The 20,004-nt window shown below is 39.5% G+C and overlaps 2 protein-coding genes across 4 annotated transcripts in view; both read right to left on the reverse strand.

The window, feature by feature from the left end:
• Positions 1 to 20,004, reverse strand: part of PPCDC (phosphopantothenoylcysteine decarboxylase) — a 1,155,725-nt gene that overhangs the window by 634,034 nt on the left and 501,687 nt on the right. The window lies entirely within an intron of this gene.
• The window catches only part of LOC122806081 (mucin-3A-like), a 347,511-nt gene that overhangs the window by 121,986 nt on the left and 205,521 nt on the right, over positions 1 to 20,004 (reverse strand). The window contains exon 8 of the mRNA XM_044076319.1: positions 3,475 to 3,608. Coding sequence (XP_043932254.1) covers positions 3,475 to 3,608 — 134 coding nt within the window. The remainder of the gene's footprint in view (positions 1 to 3,474; positions 3,609 to 20,004) is intronic.

A 20,004-nucleotide genomic window follows, 5' to 3' on the forward strand; every position in this document is an offset into this window, starting at 1 on the left:
ATTTGGATTTATAATACGATCCAGTTAATGGTATTTTGTTCCCAGCATTTTCCTTTTTATTTTACTGTTAAGATAACTAGCTGTTTTAGTGTGCCATTTTCATTTGACATTTGTTGACCAGGAGTTTGAGCAATAGCCCTTTTTCAGTGGAGGCCTCCAACTCAACTGCATGAGATTGCTCTGTAGAAAGCATCTACCCATACAGCTACCACTTGCCTCAGCTTTATTTGTTCATATTAAACGTGTACACCTTTTCACTTTCATCTACCCTATTCATTTCTATTGCTCCACTTTTTTGCCAAAAGTGTATTATTAAATTTACAGACTGGCTTTCATTATGCTCTACTATATCCTAATGATTGTACTTTTAAACTTGATTCAGTTTCATCATGCCGGTCCCCTTGTAGGATGCTCTTTTCTGTTGGCACTCCAATTTCAATACAATTCTCTTGTACTTTCAAACAATGCATAGCACTTTAAACACTGGCATTCATGACTGGTATTTTTGGGTTGACCATGTTGCCATTTTTTTTCCATAATGTCTTAATATGAAAACTTCAGAGAACTTAATCTGATAAGACATCCAGATGGGCATGGGATAGGTGGCAGAAGTGATGGGGGATACTACATTGTGTATTTGAGTAGAGAGATTTGCCTATTGTCTGCAAATAAATGTAATTCAGTCATCTGAATCTATATAGTCCAGTTAAAAATACAGCTATGCACAGACTGCTGCTTCTATCAAATATATTCATGGGTATTGTCATATGGAGTACATAGCCTAGAAGGCAACAACCATTTCTCAACATTTAAATAGGAGATTATGTGGTTTGTACATTTTATTGATCTACAATACTGAATGCTTTTTGGAGTTCTTGTTTGTTCCCAGAAAAATGCAGGATCCACTACCAGCCAACAATTTTCAGGCTTACATTTATGCACATTTTATTATTACATATTCTGAATCAGACTGTAAAACATTCAGTATAAATCATTACAAGACCAGGGAGGCCAATATAGCTAGAGAACTTGGTTCACAATCAACAGGTGTCTCTTTCAAAGGACTGTAAGTGTGAAAAAGAATCCAAGTTGCTCTGAATCACTGCTAATTCTGAACCCCCTCTTCAAAGGTCAGACACTTAGAGTCTCAAGTTTCTTGTACAAAGCCAATATGGACATAACTGACCAGCTTTTGTGCCTGGTTAAAATTTATAAAGCAGGGGACACCCAAAGATTGAAGTAAAACAGATCATGAGCCCAAAACGCAGAAATTACAAAGTTTTGTCCCAATACCCCTCTCCCCCCACTCCCCAAACTGTGCAACCTCAGATATGGAATAAATAGGGATGTGATGTGTATTCTACATTTGGAGGTTTTCCATTTCAAAGTAGAGAATGACTAAAAAACAACAGAGTATGACCTGCCATTGTCACTGGCAAATTCAAATGACCTGCTGACCAGTTTAACTTGAATTTAGAACCTCCTTAGGCCACCAATTCAGGATTAATGACAGAATGTAAAATGTCTCTGCAGCCTGTGATACCAAAGCCATGTTGAAGCAGTAGTAGTTTAGGATATGGATGAAGTGCGTGTTTGTATGTATTATATATATATATATATATATATTATATATATATATATATATATTATATATATATATATAAATAGATATGTTCCATTTAAGTGATCAAAGTTTCAGAACTTTGAATTTCATATGGCCAAAACCATATGATCGAAGTTTTGAAACTCCAAACACTTAAATGGAGATCTCCATACATCGCAAATGGGAATATTCCCTTTTCCTCGCTGTAGTGCGATCTCGCAGCTGGCATATATTAATAGCGGGGGTGTTGGGGGTGCAAGGGGGCTTGCCCCCCCTACATGTCTTAATGTTTAATGTTCGAAGTTACAAAACTTTGATCATATGGTCCCGGCCATAACACACACACACACCATGTTCAGTTTATGCTGCATTACAGAAATTGCAGGTTGCCTACAGGTAAATGCTGGCACATTACCAGTGCTGGAAACTGTCTGCCCCTTTAATGTACAGCACATTCCTTGCCTTAGTCTTTGTGATAAACAGTTCATCTCTAGGTTGGGCACAGCCCCCCTCACAGGGGATGTAGGGAGGTCAGCCCCCCCATGCAAAAACCTACATCTTGGTTGTTTTGTTAGGGTTTTCAGAAAGCTGAACATATGGTTGACTTAAGTTAGATTGTCCAAAAACTATCTGACAAATGCAATACATCACACACTGCATTACTCTTGCTCTTGTAACCAGAGTTGTGTCTGGAAAGGGTCTACTTAATGTATCCTACAAAAAAAAAGTAAGTGTCAAGTCAGAATTTCATCCATATAGAGACACCTGCATAAATCAATGGATTTGAATCCCTCAAGCAATTCTGAGAAAAGGCATCCACCTTTATCCTTTGAGAAAAACCCAAAGGCAAGAGAAGGTTGAACATCCTATCCATATAGCTTGGTAGGACCTGCATGGGTCCTCTCTAAAAATTAAGGGCTAATACCTGCACCACTGAAACTGAGCAGACAAAAAGGGGTCTCTGATACCCATATGTACTCTCCGCCTGTACATCCTCAGAGTGAACTACTAGCTGGTGAAAAACTGGGAGAGACCAATCTGTTTGAATTCAGTTTATCCTTCTTTGCAATGGTAAAAAGCACTCCCAGGTCAAACAGGCAAAGTTTCCATTATTCTAGTGGAGGTCAGTTAAAAAGGATGTGCTCTCATACCTATAGGCAGAAATACCCTTGTAATGAAAATTCAAAATTACAGGATAAATGCATCTGGCTCCTTATTACACTCAGGGGCTGTATCCCCGACACTCCAGCTACTTTATACATAGTGATGAGGAAGAGAAATCCCTGCAATATTTAAGTGCAAATTCCAGTATTCATCCATTAAATGATCAGTACTGCCAAGACAAGTCTAGCTGGATCACCCAATGCAAGGCAAAATTTATTGCTGGCTAACCAAAATGAATGAGGGCACTTAGCCAGCTTCAGAGATATGACAACCTTTGCATTTTAGCTACACCTTCATAAGCGGTCATATAGGTTTCATAGGTTAGTACTAGGCTAACTGCCCTTGCAAGCCATTTTAACTCTAGCCAATTATCCCCTGTGAGATTCAAACCCTGTACCTTGTGTTTGCAAAGCAAACACCTAAACCATTAGGCCACCCTCCCAACCCTATGGGACAAAATAACATCTACTCTGTCAGAATCTTAATTAGCCTAAACTAAAAATATTATGAAAGCCTTTAAGCATTACACTAAGTTAACTGTCCTCCTTACAACTGTACCATTGGTATCAAACCTAAGAATAATGCAAGTGACAGTAAAACATGCAAGATTTCAAGAGATGTCATGGCAGAAATCTTTCAGCCTCTTTGCTGCTGCACAGTATCCACATCCCCTTAAAGACAAATCAAAAGAAGGAGAAAAAACATACCATTAACAGTTAGAGTACTTAGGTCAATAGACTGGTTCAGCCCATACAGAGTTTTTAACACACAATTCGGACTGGCTCTAGAAGTTGTGTGGAGGTATGCTGCACCCAATATCTCAAGGTTTCTACTGTCGTTCCTGTAAAAATAAAAAAAAAATCTTAGACCCTTCCCACTGGAGGCACAAAGTAGCTCAAGCAAAAATAAATGGTCAGTTTTCTAACAAAGCAGACTGCAGCAAGGTCAACCATATAGTCAACATGCTTCAATGTCTTAAACAGCAGACATTGAATTATTCACACAAGGCAATACCTATCCCATTTACATGGTTTCTTAAATCACCTGTTTGAAGGGAGGCTAGGTACAGAACAATCTGTGGGAGACAAAAGCCCCTCACAATGGACCTGTAAAGGAACTGTGATACATGCCTTAGAAACAAGAATTATAACAGGAAATAAGATTTTTGATTTTTTTCAAAAAGTCGGATCCTTTTACTTTAGTACAGCAGAACTGTATCTCAGCTATAATACTGCAGTGGACATGTCCTACCTGTGAGGCACCATGGTAGACACAGGGCAAGAATCAGCACCATTAAACTTAATTACCAGGAGAATGTGTACGGTTGAGCCATAAATGGGGACAATTACATCTGCGAAGTCAAGGAATCTTTCTACATCATTTCAAATCTAATATAAGCCATGTGACTAGCACACATCCCACATTGTAAGACTAGCAGCAGATGTGGCACCAGGATTGAATGCAAGTGTTTCATTAAAGCCTGTTTTGACTAAAATACAGCACACAAGGTTAAAATAATAACATATATTAGCAAGTATATACTTTGAATATGTTGAATAATATGATATTTTATTGAGTAAGCACATTTTTATGTAGTTTTATTATATGTCTTTTTTATTCATTTATTGTAAGTTTGTATTTCATGTCATATGACCTTGGCTGCAGGTCATGTGATGTCCTGGGCTTGTATTTAAACATGTGATTTTATTGTACCTTTTGTTAAGCATTGAAAAAGGGTTTTGGCCTGAAAGCTTTGTTTTTGATAAAGGTTTTTGCTCTCAACGTTTGGTTTTTTGGTCATTGTTCTATTTAACAGCAGTGTTGGATATTACTAGCACACATCCCCTCAGTACTTGTATTGTATTACTGGTCACTGATGTCATCCAAGTAGATTAAAGACCCAGTGAATGTTATGTGCTATAGAACATCACCACCTTCAGTGCTGAATCAACAGCACAAGAGTCTCTTATTTTTGACAGATTCAGCGACTTCATATCAAACTAAATTCTGCAAGCAGAATACAATATTTTGTCAGGAAATTAGTAGCCAAATCCATACCAAATGCCTTGTCTCCCAAAACATACCTACATCCAAAGTCAGATCAGTTGTGGTCTTATCAAGGTGCGGATAGTTTAAGTTTACAAAAGCAGGCATACCTGGCTTGATAAATAAGCAGGTTAGGAGAACCTCAACTCACCCAGAAACAAGATTTCACTCTTGGTAGCAGAGGGTATATGATCTCCCATTGTTGGTCAGCATTTTTCACAAAATACAGTGGCTTTGCAGAGTATAAAGCAGACGGCATAATCTTTTCCATTTGTTTTCTTGCCCTTAAAATTGATCAGCAGCTTCACACACAAACTGAAGTGCAGCTTTACTGATATGGGTTATTACACAATAAGCACATTTACAGTACAAGATAAAGATACAAATATATATAATTTGATTGCACTTCACTTTAGGTGACGCATTTGACCAGTTTCCCTAAAATTCTGCCAGCAAATACTGACTTTTTACGACTTGATCTCATTGTAAAAAGAATTTGACATACAACAGCAGCCAAATTTATAAATTCTGTAAAATGCACAGCAAGTTCACTTCCAATTAATAGCAATTGTTTTTCTTGCAATTTGCAAGTGAGGTCCACAAGATAATATTGTTCTTTCCTAATACATTAAGGAATTGGTGCAATAGTCTAACAGTTATCAGAAATTCACATTTATCAGATCACATTTGTAAGATCAGGTTTCACTTAAATGTAGTTAGATATACAGCTAGCTAGAATAGATCTCAAGTAGACTTTGCATAGGCCTGAAAATGTAGCCAGACTAAGGACAGACATGTGCCATTTTACATTTCATATTTTATGCACAGTTTCAGTGAAGGCAGATTAAAGGAAAAACATTAAGAACCTTCAGACTAAGCATGAGACTTGCAGTAATAACGGCTCTAAAGGGAAAAAAAACTGCTTTTCTCAAAGGAATGTGAGGATTTGCAGAGACAGACCAATAAGCACCTGAAATAAATATTGTTTGGATGTTACAGGACCTGGGAATCAAGGTTGAAGGGGTGGATACAGCTACCAGAGGAAATTTTACTGAACAAGTAGTAATATACATTTAAGCAATAACCAATGATGTGGTGTGGTAGATTGAAGATTTACCCATGGTTGGCATGGTTTAATCACGATGGTGAAGCCAGAGTGATTAAATAAAGCCAACTGTAGGTAAATTTCAATATACCACAACCACGGAGTAGGTTATTGCTATTACACAATGACATTTAAGGAAAAAAAAATACTTACTTTTCTTAAATAATGTCTTTGTATAACAGCGCATTACTGTTCTTTCACCAGTGGTGGTATACTGCTTCCTTGTGTTGATGAACTGCGCATGCGTACGTGACTTGCATTCCTACGCCTACCCAGTACATCAATGCTTTGAAACAAACAATGGAGAAAAGTCTCCGTTGCTTTTTTTTTTTTTTTTAATTAAAGTTTTGGACACTTTATACCAACGAAAAAATATCCAAGTGACCGGATATTTTCCCACTGGTATATTGTGGGATTTACAACGGGCAAGCTGGCCAATCATCATGCACGTTTTGGAATATTAATGGGGGGTCACTGTATAATTGAGAATAGAGCACTCCATTTAGGTTTGGTTCAAGACTTCAGACATTGTTGGATTACTTCACTGCCACAGTTAACACATTTATGCTGCTATATGCCATTTGAAGTATGCTGATATGACATTTATACAATATACTCTGCTGCTCACATTAGTATGAAAATGCATCAGCAATTCAGGGGAACATGACTTTATGTACATGGCTTTCAAAAACTATTGAAACTCCTGCCAATGTATCTTTTCACACATATGAAATCTGATACCAGCCTTTAAAGGCTTTTCATCTCCAAAATATTGGCTTTATAAATTTTAGACATTTTATATGGAGTGAAGACAATGCATATATTTCCATGTAAAATTTCACCAAAAAACACAGAAATGGATCTTACAAGCCTTGCACTTACTTATTTTCATAGTCAAGACTGCAATGGGTAAATATAGTTCCAATGTTTGTAATTCTAGTGTTAATTTCTTCCATTTTAAAACAGGTTTACCTCACCTTCACCAGAAATCTAATACTTCAGGGTAATTTTTGCCATTTCAGGTATCAAATCTGTTTCTAACCATGTTTACACTTGTGCATCATTAATCTTATGTTAGTTATTTATAATCCCATCTATTGATATATTGCAGTCATCTACAAAACTAGGCCAAAAACAAGATTTCAACTCAACATTAAGTGAGGAATTTACTTTCAAAAAGTATCAGTGCTATTTGAAATACAGAAAAAAAAGCTTTTCAAAGCATTTTATATATTTCTATTTTTGTTTTTATTGCAAATAAAGTGGTACTACTGCTTCACAGCCAAGTTTGCTGAATTTGTTTTTCTTTATTTTTGCAAAAAAGTATCTTGAAAATATACAAAAATGAGTACTGCTAGAAAAATCACTAGGAGGCTCTCAAAGTGAGTGAACACAAGTTGGTCATAAAAAAATAAAGATGAATGCAATGCTTTGCCAAAATATTTTCTTCTATAAAATTTAAAAATTTAGATTTTTTTTATTGATCACATTGGTTACTTTTTAGGGAAGTTCTGTGGTAATTGGCCTTACTGGCTGAAAATACTTTCATTCTACTCTGGCACTAATATTAAATGTTTGCTGAAAATGCAAAGATTATGAATGGTTTCATTTTAAAGCATTTGAACTGCATTTCATTTCATGTGTGGTTTGTCAATATAAAGTTTTTTTTATATATAAAGTTTGAGCTGTATTAGCTGGTCGTGTAGCTAAACTGATATACATGACCGTAACACTTCAGGCATTTTCAGCGTTTGTTCCGATGACTTTTGTTTAAAAACAAAAAGACATGCGTGAATGGGCTTGCCTTCGGTGAAGGTTGGCCTGGCACCTCGGCACCATAAAAAAAATCTATTGCCAATCATTAGCGGACCGGAGTTCTGCTGTGGCAACCCCTAACTGGGAAAAGCCGAAAGAAAAAAAATGTTATTTGGGTAGGCTTACATTTGTTCCAAAGTGTAGTTAAGGATTACTCTGTCATAATGCTACCCTTTACAGTAAAGAACCAATTGGAAGCCTGAATTTTCAAGTTTTTTTCTTTTCCAGTTCCATTTAAGAATTCCACAGCTGTATAGCTTTGCTAAGATTTTGTACAGACAAGATGCAACAGTTGTAAAAGCAGGATTGATTTAGAATATATTCTCCTAGCTATTCAAAATCTGAAAGAAATGAGTGAGATAGATACCGAGATTTCAAGGTACATTGGATATTAAGGACATACATGGCGGATTTTTTCTACAGATAACTCTATATGCAGGGAAAGCAAAAGGGTTAATCCAACATGAATAGTTGCAAACTGGATATGTTCTTGCAGATGTGACAGCAATACACAAGTTTATCTACCAAAAAGAAAATGATCCCAAAACAGACAGAATAACTGGTACAGACAGAAATAACAGACAGAAAAAAATAAAGATCACAATCAAGTGTCACCTGAATTACAGGTGATCTTGCATATGGAAAAAAAAATTACAGCAGCTTGAGCAAGGTCTGAAATGAAGGATCCATGGGCAGACATGCTGAAATGGTTAATAAATATCCCCTCCCAAAAGGGTTAATAAATATCCCTTCCCAAAAGGGTAAGCAGGTCGTAAGATAGTAACATAAATGGTTGAGATCCAGAAGTAATAGTTATATAGTGCCCGGATTATGGGTGAAACATGAACAGAATCTTCTCCACTAGTTAACCCAAGATTTCCTAATACCAAGATTTTTTTGTCTCCTTTAGTACATACTGCACTTGAGGCCTAAACGTTCAGAATTAACTGTTCCAGGTATTCAGATGAAGTTGCGAGACTGGGGTGCATCAAACTCCCAGCCCTGTGTGAACAGATCTGGGAGGAAGCTTGTGCTAACTTGCCTTTGGCCAATTCCATAAGGCAGGGAGAATTAAGGATGGGGCAAGGGGAATCACCGCAATTATTTTTCCAGAATGACTACAGATATTTGGTGGAAATTTATACAGGTACATTCCTGACCACTGGAATGAAATTGCATCCATTTTACAGGCCTACCTGCAAGGCCTCCTGATGCAGAATTTACTTTGTTTTGAACAGATCCATTTGAGGTGCTGTTCACAACTGAACCCATTCTTGTAAGACCTTCAATAAACTTCCATTCAAGAGGTCTACCTGGTCCTTTTCAGTTCATCTGCCAGCACAATTTGCTCTGACTCAAGCCATCATAGTCAGCCTGGAAAGGGAGCAAGACCTGATGTCCCCCCTATTTATCATTGTGGTATCGTCTAGTCACCAGCTAGGACCACAGGTGATGAGACTCTATAGCATGGATCACAGCCAATACCCCTTTGAAGTTTGTGCTTTCCTCTCTGAACTGTTCCAGAGGTTTTGTACCTCACTCCCACAAAAACTGCTCCCAAAGCAAAAACTGAAATGTCTCATCATCAACAAATGAACTGCACTGGTGGGGACAAAGCCCAAAATTGGAATTTGCTGCATGCACATTTTTAATTTAACCACTGAATTTCTCTCATTTTCACATGCATAATCCAGCAAAAGGAATCATGAGAATCTGAAGCCATGAACTCTGGAATCCTCAGATTCTCTGGCTGAAGTCGCAGACTGAAGAGTATCAGGAAAGTTTCCAGATATAAATTCACTTTTTTCTGTGTAGGAATGCCTTTGAAGAGCTTGTCTAGAAGGCAGTCTAAGTACAATCTTAAGCAATGGAGTCAAGGAGGATTTAAAGACTGAAGAAACCAATATTACAGATGGACATCTGGCAATAAACTCTGGAAAAATCAGCAAGTCACCAAAAATAAGGAAAAATGTGAATGCCATGCAGTCTGCAATGACTGCCAACACATTCTGAATGGTCGCTTTGAATTGTTACTTCCATAAACAGATTAAGAGAAAAATCTAGCACTGGTCGCCGGGAAAGCTTATTCTTTGAAACCAGAAATGCTGGAATAGAAGCCTTCCTCTCTCTGGTCTAAAGGCACTAGTAGTATGTATTGAAGACTGTGATGAGAAAGCTCTTTCATTCAAAGGGTAGAAGGGAATTCCCCTGAAAGGATGTGGGTACATTCAATGTCAGCTACTTCCCTTCTGAACTTGTACTATTACCCAAGAGTCTGAAACAATCTGTTGCTAAAGGGAAGTCAAAGCCATTCTATGGGACAGACTTAGAAATTCAGGTAACAGAAGGGGGGATGCTGATAAGTCATTCTAAAAGATGCACAGTTGGGTCCCTTTTTCCAAAGAGATCCCAGTTTGTTCACTTTAACATCTTTTTTTTTGCTCTCCATTTGCCAGATGGTGGCAGGAATTATTCTGTTATGAACAGTCAGTTCATATGGTCTTCTATACTCCATACTAATGGAGCCAAGTTCAAGAATGCAGCGGATGGTCTTTTGAAAGCCTTTGTTGCCAGGGGTTACCCATTTAATGAGGTGTGCAAGCAGAGTTCTACAGCAGCAGAGAAACTTTGGAGTGATCATTTTTCTGCATTTTCTTGCTGCTTTTCGCTAATTCTGCCTAAAACGCCGATTTTCTAGAGTTTCTGTGATTTAGAAAGCTTGTTTCAGCTACATATTGTACTTATTTTACTGCCTGCACTTTAACAAATTTGTTTTCGTGTTTAAATTACCTGTTTAACTGTTGTAGGCTACACACTCAAGTGTGATAGCCATTCCTGTGCATTTAGTGGTTTTTTTTGATAGTATCTGAGTATCTGCTTTATTTTCCAAAAAAAAAAAAAAAAAATACATTTCCCACCTTTCTAAGCTAGTATAGTCCAGTTTTCAGGTTACTGCTGAATTCAGGGCTGTGTTACAAATTTCTGTGTTTGCCCATACCTTACTTGGATAGAAGGAAGTTTCTCTGTTCACAGAGAGGGAGATTTGAGCAACCTATTTGTCCCTGGAGGAGTAGTTTCAGCCCAGAAATGAGAATTGGCCATTTTGGGCTAATTTCTCTCTCTCATTTCCCTGCTATAAAACCCGCATTTGTGTGGTTTTGCGTGCCGGGCAGTGCCAGTTAGCTAGGGTATAACTATTCCCGGCTTCACAAAGTCTACTCCTCAATTTTCCCCTTGGTACTAAAACTTTCAACTTAAGTACTCAAACCATTCACTTCTCATCCCAGCACTTGCTCAAAAGTCATAGCAAGCACTAATAAAACTTTAGCACTAGACCCCCCTATACTGTAGAGAAGAGCAAGGCTCTCATTCAACCTTACCAGCCAATCAGTAAAACAGTTCACTGTACCTATCCAGGCATGTCCAAAGGGCAGTTTCAGGTGTACTCTCCAGTCAAACTGGTGAATCTGAGCATTTTGAGGCAATGTTACAATTGCCTCATGTACACAGACAACCCTCTCCTCCTTACACCAAACACTAATACATGCGAGAGATGCAATTATACAGCCAAACTGGAGGCTAAGCTCTCAACCCAAGACTGGACGAGGCAGTCAAGAGAAGGGAATTACTTGAATCACACCACCAGTCTTACATAGACCTATGAAACCAGCACCGGCAAAAAACACAAATACACAAAAACATACTCAGAGGCTCTAAAGAAAACTCTGCAAAAGCAACAGAGACCTCCAAAGCAGACATCCAAGCAACCTCCACCCCCCCAACACAAACCATGAAACACATACTTCACAAAACCAGTGTGCCATGCAATCACAGCCCTTAAGGCAAAATAACATACCCAACACACTAGTAATAGGTGACTCTATAGTCAGGCACACTGACGCCCCACTCACTAGGCTGAACAAGAAGGTTACTGTTAGCTGCCTGTCTGGTGCCAGGATCCACCACAAAAGACAAGCACTCAGGTCACTCCAGAACAAGTACAAATATGAGTCTGCATTATCCATGTTGGTGTGAATGACCTGAGCCATACCTCCCTGGACTACATGGAGACATGGAGGAGCTCTCTGATCACGTAACCCAGGCTGGTATGACCCTGACCCTGAGTAGCACCCTGCCCTCACCAAGAATGATACCACGGTATAGAGAAAAAACTATCAATTTCAACAATTGGCTAAGCTTCTGGTGTCAAAGGGGATCGTCTGTCAGCCTGGGATGACATGCTCGACAAGCCACGCTGCTTCACTAGAGACAGCTTGCACCTGTCACCCTTAGGCTTTTGAATACTAGCCAAGGCTCTTGCCACCCCCATAGTGTCATTTTTAGGTAAAGTTCAAAAGACAAACCCACAGCCATAAATAGCACAGGAAACAAAATACTGAGGTTAATGTTACTCAAATGCCAGAAGTCTAAACCTCAAAATGCACGCACTCAAGGCCCTCCTCAGTATGGAGAAAAATCGATACATGTGCAGTAACAGAAACCTGGTTTAAGGCTCCAGAGAGCACCCCAGCACTACCAGGCTACAACTCGTACCATACATTTTGGCCACAAAACCCGGACCAAAAACAAAAGGCGGGGGGAGTACCCATATTCATGAAGGATATCCACACCTCTGGGTTAGTGGCACAGCACAATGCTTCAGAGATCATCCACGTGCAACTAACTGGCAAAACTGCTATTCAAATTATAGCTTGCTACAGTCACCCATGTCCCAGGGCCCCACTCCGCATTCCTGAAAACACTGGGGAACAAAAGTCCTACTAAACACCCTGATATTGGGTAATTTTAATCACCCAAACATTAACTGGGAGAACTACTCAAGTACAAACTCCCTTGCCCAACATTTCCTAGAATTTATAAACTCAAACACTCTGGATCAAACTAGTCAACAGACCCACCAGAGGTGAACATATTGGACCTGGTCATCACCAACATGGGCGACCAGTGTTCCACACCGGAGGTCAACCCCTCACTGTTTAGATCTGACCATAAACTAATCACTCTGGATATCCACATTCCGCCACCACCCCTGGTCAAAGAAACCACAGTGAAAAACTTTTCAAAAATCAATCTTCATGTTATTTAAGACAGAGGTGGAAAGTTTCAAAGCACCCATGCTAAAGGATAACGCTGCCCAAGCTGCAAAATCCTTTACTAATGCACTCTATGGGCACCTACAAGAATGCATGGATCCTGCTATCCCAAACAAAACCAAGACTCACTCCTCCAAGAAAAGGAAACCAGTCTGGTGGACCCCTGCCATAAACAAGCTATACAATAGGAGGAAACTAGTACAGAAGGGAGTAAAATTCCAAGAAGGGAAGACATCCCTGATCAGTATCAGCAAGAAACTATGTTCCCTCAAATCATCCAAGGCTAGCTTCAAAAGAAAAATTGCCATGGACTGCAAAGATAACCACAAGGCATTCTTTAGCTATGTCAAGACTAAGTAGCAATTCTCAGATCTGCTCGGAGTTGGTGCAGAATGGCACAAAATACACTGAACCGACAGATACAGCCAACATCCTGGCAGACAGGTTCAGTGCAAACTTCACCCCTCACTCACCCCCAAAAGGGCCCATAACTATACCAGAAGAATGTAGTGCCCCTGAAATCACAGACACTCAGGTTAAAAAAGCCCTCTCCAAAGCCAAAAGCCAAAAATACAGCATTAATGGGACCAGACGGTGCCCCAGGCTGCATCCTACACAAGCTCAAAGATTAACTAACCCCTCACCTAAACACACTGTTTAAACTCAGCCTCTCCACAGGCTACATGCTCACAGTAGCGCACAGCAACAGTTATTCCACTCCAGAAAGGTGGAGCCACAACGGACCCCGGAAACCATCTCCCTATAAGCCTGATTAGCTTGGTCTACAAAGCTATGGAGCGTATCATGGATCTCATTTAGAGTCAATGGGAACCTCAAAACACTGGACCCTACCCAGTTTGGCTTTGAGGGCAGATCATGCCTCCTAAACCTGGTGGAATTTGAGAGAGTTACCAAGGCTAGACAAGGGAAAGGTGGTCCACACAGCCTACCAAGACCACGCAAAGGCCTTTGACACCATTCCCCACTCCGGTATTATAGACAAGCTCAAACTCCTACATCACGAGATGGGTTACCAAATGGTTCATGGACAGAGCCCACATGGTAAGAGTTGCGGGAGCTAGGTCCGACTCTAAACTGGTTAAAAGTGGCATTCCCCAGGGCTCAGTCCTAGAAACCCTCCTGTTCGGCATATACTTCTCAGAGGTACAGGCAAGCACAGGAGGACTATGGCTGACCAAATTCGCAGATGATTGCAAACTAGGGGCTATAACAGACTCCCTGGCTGACAGAAACATCCTCCAAAAAGGGTCTTGCTGACAGATACCTGATGTCAAAAACCATGGCCTCAAGCTAAATGCCAAAAAGTGCATAGTCATCCCCTTTGGAAAAAACAAAGTACCCACAAACTACCACATAGGTGGTAGCCCCCCAAATATGGAAGACAAGGGATCTGGGGACCTAAGTAGATAGTAACCTCTCCTTTGATAATCACATTGCCAAAGTGGTTAGACAATCCTGTGTGGCCCACCTAATCACAAAAGGGTTTGCATCCAGATCGAAAGAGGTCACTGGGCCCCTCTACGCATCACTCATCAGACCCATCATAGAGTACAATGCCCCATTTGGGAGGTCCCTTACAAGACACCTGCAACAACTGGAAAGACCACAGAAGTACCTAACCAAGAGGATCACTGGCCTCAAGCAGATGCCCTATGCAGCTCGACTGAAGAAACTCCAGCTGTACTCCGCTGCATACAGTCTACTCAAGTGATCTCTGCCAGACATACAAGGCCATGTTCAACCCAGAACTGATGGACATGCTCCACCTAAAGAAAACCATATCCCCTCAAGCCACATGCTCCAGGGATCTAAACCTCACCACAACAATAAGTAGGACGTGCTGGAGGGATAGATTCCTGTCCCAGAGACTTCCCATGCTCTGGAACAAGATTCCAATCTACATTAGGCAGAGCTCCTCACTAACCCTCTTCAAGAGGAACCTTGATGAGTGGATGGGAAATGGTTTACCCCACGGATCACTTCAATGGCTGGACAGAGGCACAGGGAACTAATCTAAGGGGGTGGCAAAAGCCAACACATTCCACCTAGGCTTATGTCTTCAGGCACAGCCTAGTACCTACCTATGAACATGAACGAGAGGCCTTTCACTCAACAAATGGGGCTCTGTATTTTTCAAGAGAGTTTGGACAGGATCTCAGCAGGCCTGTACACGTATGAGAAGTGGTAACACTACCGAATGAATGACCCAGACCAACTCTAGTAATGTGCATAAGATCTGGGAGGTTAAGAACTGGTCCATCCTACAACTGGATGGCCATATTAAAAGGATTGTTAGCAAAAAACCTAGCTTTAGTTTATGGAATGCTGAATCCCTGAAAAGGCAACCATGTTATGGATCTCCTCTTGATCAGACTCTGTTCCCAGGTTTAACAAGTTTGGGACTTTAACTTGTTGGTCCTATAGAGCATGTTAACTACATCTCTAGAGCTGACTCTGTCACCCTCAGACAGACTGTTTGCATATTTAAACAGAGCAGATTGCAAAAATCAGAAGTTAGTGTATGTTGCTACTTGCACCAAGTCTCATTTTTTATGTAGGCAAGTCTAACATGCTGTTTACAGTGTTGAAGCATCTTGGTGATGTTAGGTTGAAAAATTCATCTAATGCTCTTGCTAAGCACATCATGGACTGCAGAGGACATGGTTTTAAAATTTTGGCTTTATAATTAGTGCAGAAGAACAAATGGGAGGTGCTGTTGTGCACAGCACAGAGCTGGCTGAAATGACATAGTAAAATTACAAGCGGATAGACTACCCGGCTAGAATGGTGTTGTCCCTTTAAAGCCAGCATTGAGAGTATGGAAATTGTTTCATTGTTTGCTCCACTAAGTACTTCTGTTGTAGGATCCGGACTGGTGGGATTAATGCTTGTAACAGTTTTTTTTTTTTTTTTTATGGCTTGTCTTTGCATTAGAGTAGTGGATCTGATGAAAGGCTGATTGCCTGAAACTGCTTATCCATTTTTCTTATTTTACTCATTAAACCCGAGTGACGGCTCCAGGTGCACCTGCAGTTAACTCAGACGCCTTTGTTCATATCTATATCAATTTCAAAACCATGCTATGTACAAGGTTTTAAAAAAAAAGATTTCATCTTAAAGCTGACAATGACAAACTCAACTGCATTAATATCAGACCTCTGTCTAGTGCAGGTAAGTAGATATCAACTACTATATCAATTTATATACATATAATTTTCACATTTTTCCAAATATCTCAAGTAACACAGAACTCTTTGATCGCATATGAAAGTTCTCAGCTAGATGAATAAAATGCTGCTGACAGTATGTGTAACTTGAGTGGTTGCAGAGATATTGTAAGTGGTTTACAAATTATTATAAATGCAATAGTTGGTGTTTACTGGGACTTCTAAAATTTGGTTTACAACTGAGAACCTAAAGAATGCTACCACTATAAAAACAGTTTGTGATGAAGAATTTGTCATGTATACTTCTTTCATAACCCCTATGGTTCCAGAGAGATGAATATTTGTAATGCGAGAATGTAATTTGATTCGGTCAAACTGCTTAGGCCCCGCCCACTGGAAGTTACACTGCAAATTTCCTGAGCTCCATTGGAGTGAATGCGTTAAAGTGCTTTTAAAACCGACTTTGGCTGTATTGACCATACTGTTTTTTGTTTTTACTTTATTTTTTTTTTAATTTTTATTTATTTTTTTTAATTTTTATTTATTTTTTTTAATTTTTATTTATTTATTTTTTCATCAGGGATCAGACTTTGGCTGCAGTTTGTATAGTTCTGTTGCAGGAAAGAGAGAGGGACTGTAAGATTTATAATGCGGGTTTGAAAAATCTTAGTAACTCCCTGAATTTATTTCCCTTGGTTAAAAGCTGTTCGGCTCTGCTATCAAAATCTAGTTTAGAGTAGAGTTTAAAATCTCAGACAAGGCTTTGAGGTGATCTACACAGGATGTGGTGTTTATACCCTGTATTCTTCTTAAGGAACTTGGTGCTGCGGTAGCGTTGTCACCTCACAGCAAGACGTTGTCCCATTAGATTCTCAGCTAGAGCGTCTACGGTGGAGACATGCGTGAATGGGCATACCTGCGTTGAAGGTTGTGCGTTAGGGCCGGCAACTCAGCATGTAAAAATCAACTGCCAATCATTAGCGGACCAGAGTTCCGCTGTGGCGACCCCTAACTGGGAAAAGCCAAAAGACACAACATTCTTAAGGAACTTCAGTGGACATACCAGTTTTATTGCATGTGCCTGGTCAAGTAAACACCTAAGGGAGAGTTGTGCTGTATGATGAGTCTGATGAAGGCAGAGTAGACTGGCATGATGACTTCACTGGACATAGAATGGTTTTCTTACTACCTTAGCTATATGTTGGTCAAAAGCTAGATTACTATCTACACAAGTCTCCAAATCCTCTACTATTGTTTCTATTTTAGTGTGTTTTATCAATGAGGGAATTTCCCTGGGTAGTAGACTTTCCAAAAAGGCACTACTGTGCATTTCTTAGCATTAGATTTTTAAGCTGTGGCACAAGTCTTTTGTCTGCATTAGACCTTAGTGGGTTTCTTGGCAATCTGCAAACTTGATAAGTCAGAGGTCTTAGACACAGGCCTTTATTTCCAAAAATAGATGTAAAACAGGAGCAGACCCAGCACAGAGCCCTGGGATTTAGAGTCTCCTACCAAGGATGGCACCCTGTTATATGCTGCACTTGCGTTTACCATGAAACATGAATCCAGACATTCAGGTGAGGGGATAGAACCCACAGCCTCCTGATTGTCTTGTGTCAAGGGTACTATTTGTTGAGCCCCTGTCACTAGGGTACTATTTGTTGAGCCCCTGTCACTACTCTTTTAGAGGATTTATTACTATAAAACCAATTACACAGAATTCATATTAACATACAGCTTGTGCAAGATATTGTAATGTTGTTGTTGTGTCTTTTGGCTTTTCCCGGTTAGGGGTCACCACAGCGGAACTCGGGTCTGCTAACGACTGGCAGATTTTTTTTACGTGCCAAGTTGCCAGCCCTGACGCACAACCTTCAACGAAGGTACGTCCCTTCACGCAGGTCTCCACGCAGAAGACGCTCTAGCTTTACAATGCATTATGAAGAACCATAATACTCCCGGACATAAACCCATTTAACAGACAAATGCCCATAGTGTACCATTTCAGACAGATTTTCATTAGGTCAGTGGCTCCTGCACAAACAGGAAATAAAAACTGAAATGGGCAGAGTAATGCAACATTATGCTTTACAAAGATAAAGGCTTTTTTAAGCCTTGAGGAGCTGTTTTCACAGTGCAAACACAGAGAGCCTGGTGACTAATGGGTTTATATTACATCAGGGAGACGAGCCAGTCGTGAGGAAACAGTTTCTGAATGGAAGAATTGCATATTCCGAACGTTCAAAATTCCAAGATTTTAAGTAAAATTGTACAAACAGTGCTGCACTGCATCAAAAGAATTCCGGCAAGCTATCCTTAAAGTAAAGCTTTGCAAGTACTTGCACTAGCAAATAAGATCAGTTATTGGAAAGAACAGTGACTAAAGAAGCCTTCAGTAAAGTACTTCATTCACTGGCAAGTGTGGATGAGGAAGCTCATATTTAAAGGAACAATGAAACACAGAGAATGAAATGGAAGAATTTCAACAATGAAATAAAACTGCAGCAGATGCAACAATGGTCCAAAATAATCAAGACCTTGTAGGATTTTCAAAAAAAGTCCAAGTGAAAAAATTGGGTTTCAAAGGCTTTACTTTTAGCAAAGTGCTTTAATCTCATAAGCGACCTCATCAGAATCTTAAAACCAAAGACAAGCTATTCAATACAGCTAGGAAACCAGTCATCTCACTAATCATAATAAAGTGTTTACTGCCTTTATTCAAGTGATAACCCTCAAACTCGGATAAACCATCTTTGCCCAAATGCAACTACAAAAACATTTGTTCCACCCCCAAAGGTAAAAAGGTCATGCAACAGCTAGAAATGAATAGTGATAATTGTACAACAAAGGCATATAAAGCTAAACCATTCTGGACAAGGTAAAGTGGTTATACATCAAATGCAAGCACCAAGTCCAAGATGTTACTGAAAAACTATTAAAGAAAATGACAGGCCTACAAAATTAAGGGATCAACTACGGACTTCAGTTCAAAAACTGAATTTATGCTCTTAATTAACTTTTGATAAATTGCAAGTTTGACATCAAATGAAATATTGCTCGTGTGGCAGCCTAGTACAGAACAGAAAATGATCACTTGTGAAAAATTTTAGTTTGCTACAATATTTTACTTAAAATAAAAGGTAAAGGATCGAAAGCACATTAAGGTGGCAAAGGAATTGAAAATGTCCAAGTATTCATGTTTACATACCGGATCACTGCTGTAATGCCCAACTATTAAAGTCACTAGCTAGGGACTGGCTTTAGAACTGTTCTGAGCTAGATTTTTTTTTTGTTTTGACTACTACTTTCTTTGAGATCGGACTAAAGCTTTGTACATGTCAATCCAGGGAAAGACTCCATTGAGTCCATGGTAAGCCTCTGATAAGACTGCAGGCAAGAAGGGGAGACTTGCAGACTTGACTTCTGGTGCCACAAAAATTCCTTCAGGAAGACTGGAAATTGTGAGGATCCAATCCAACCCTTTGGTGTATAAACTTCAGAGCACACTACGCATTCTCATGTAAAAAACTGCCACTAGGAAACACAAGGATATACAGAAAACAGCCTTATCAACTGCACCAGTTTTGAAGTGAAAAACATTTTCAGAGCATAGTACAGAATGCTTGGTATTTAGAATAACTTAGATGCGTGTGAAGGAGTCTGATTTGATTTGTGGTAATTAAAGACTGCCTAGTTTACAGTATTAGTGAAACACAACAGCAATAAAGCAAGTTAGCTAAATATGCAGCTGTTATTTTGTGAAGCATATGGTAACAGTTTAAAGGCCAGCTAACAGAAGAAATGCTGGCAGTGGGAGTTTGCCAACTGGAACCAGCAAAGCCAGTATGCTGTAAAATATGATGGGGGTAAGAACAGAACACAATGATGGATTCATTTGTCAATGAACATTAAGTTTAGTTTTGAGGCATTGCTTCTAGGTTAATCTTTACTAATTTATTCTGGTGACAT

The sequence above is a fragment of the Protopterus annectens genome, chromosome 7.part0 (assembly GCF_019279795.1).
Source record: "Protopterus annectens isolate FY-2018-M chromosome 7.part0, PAN1.0, whole genome shotgun sequence".
Classification (NCBI taxonomy): Eukaryota; Metazoa; Chordata; order Ceratodontiformes; family Protopteridae; genus Protopterus; species Protopterus annectens.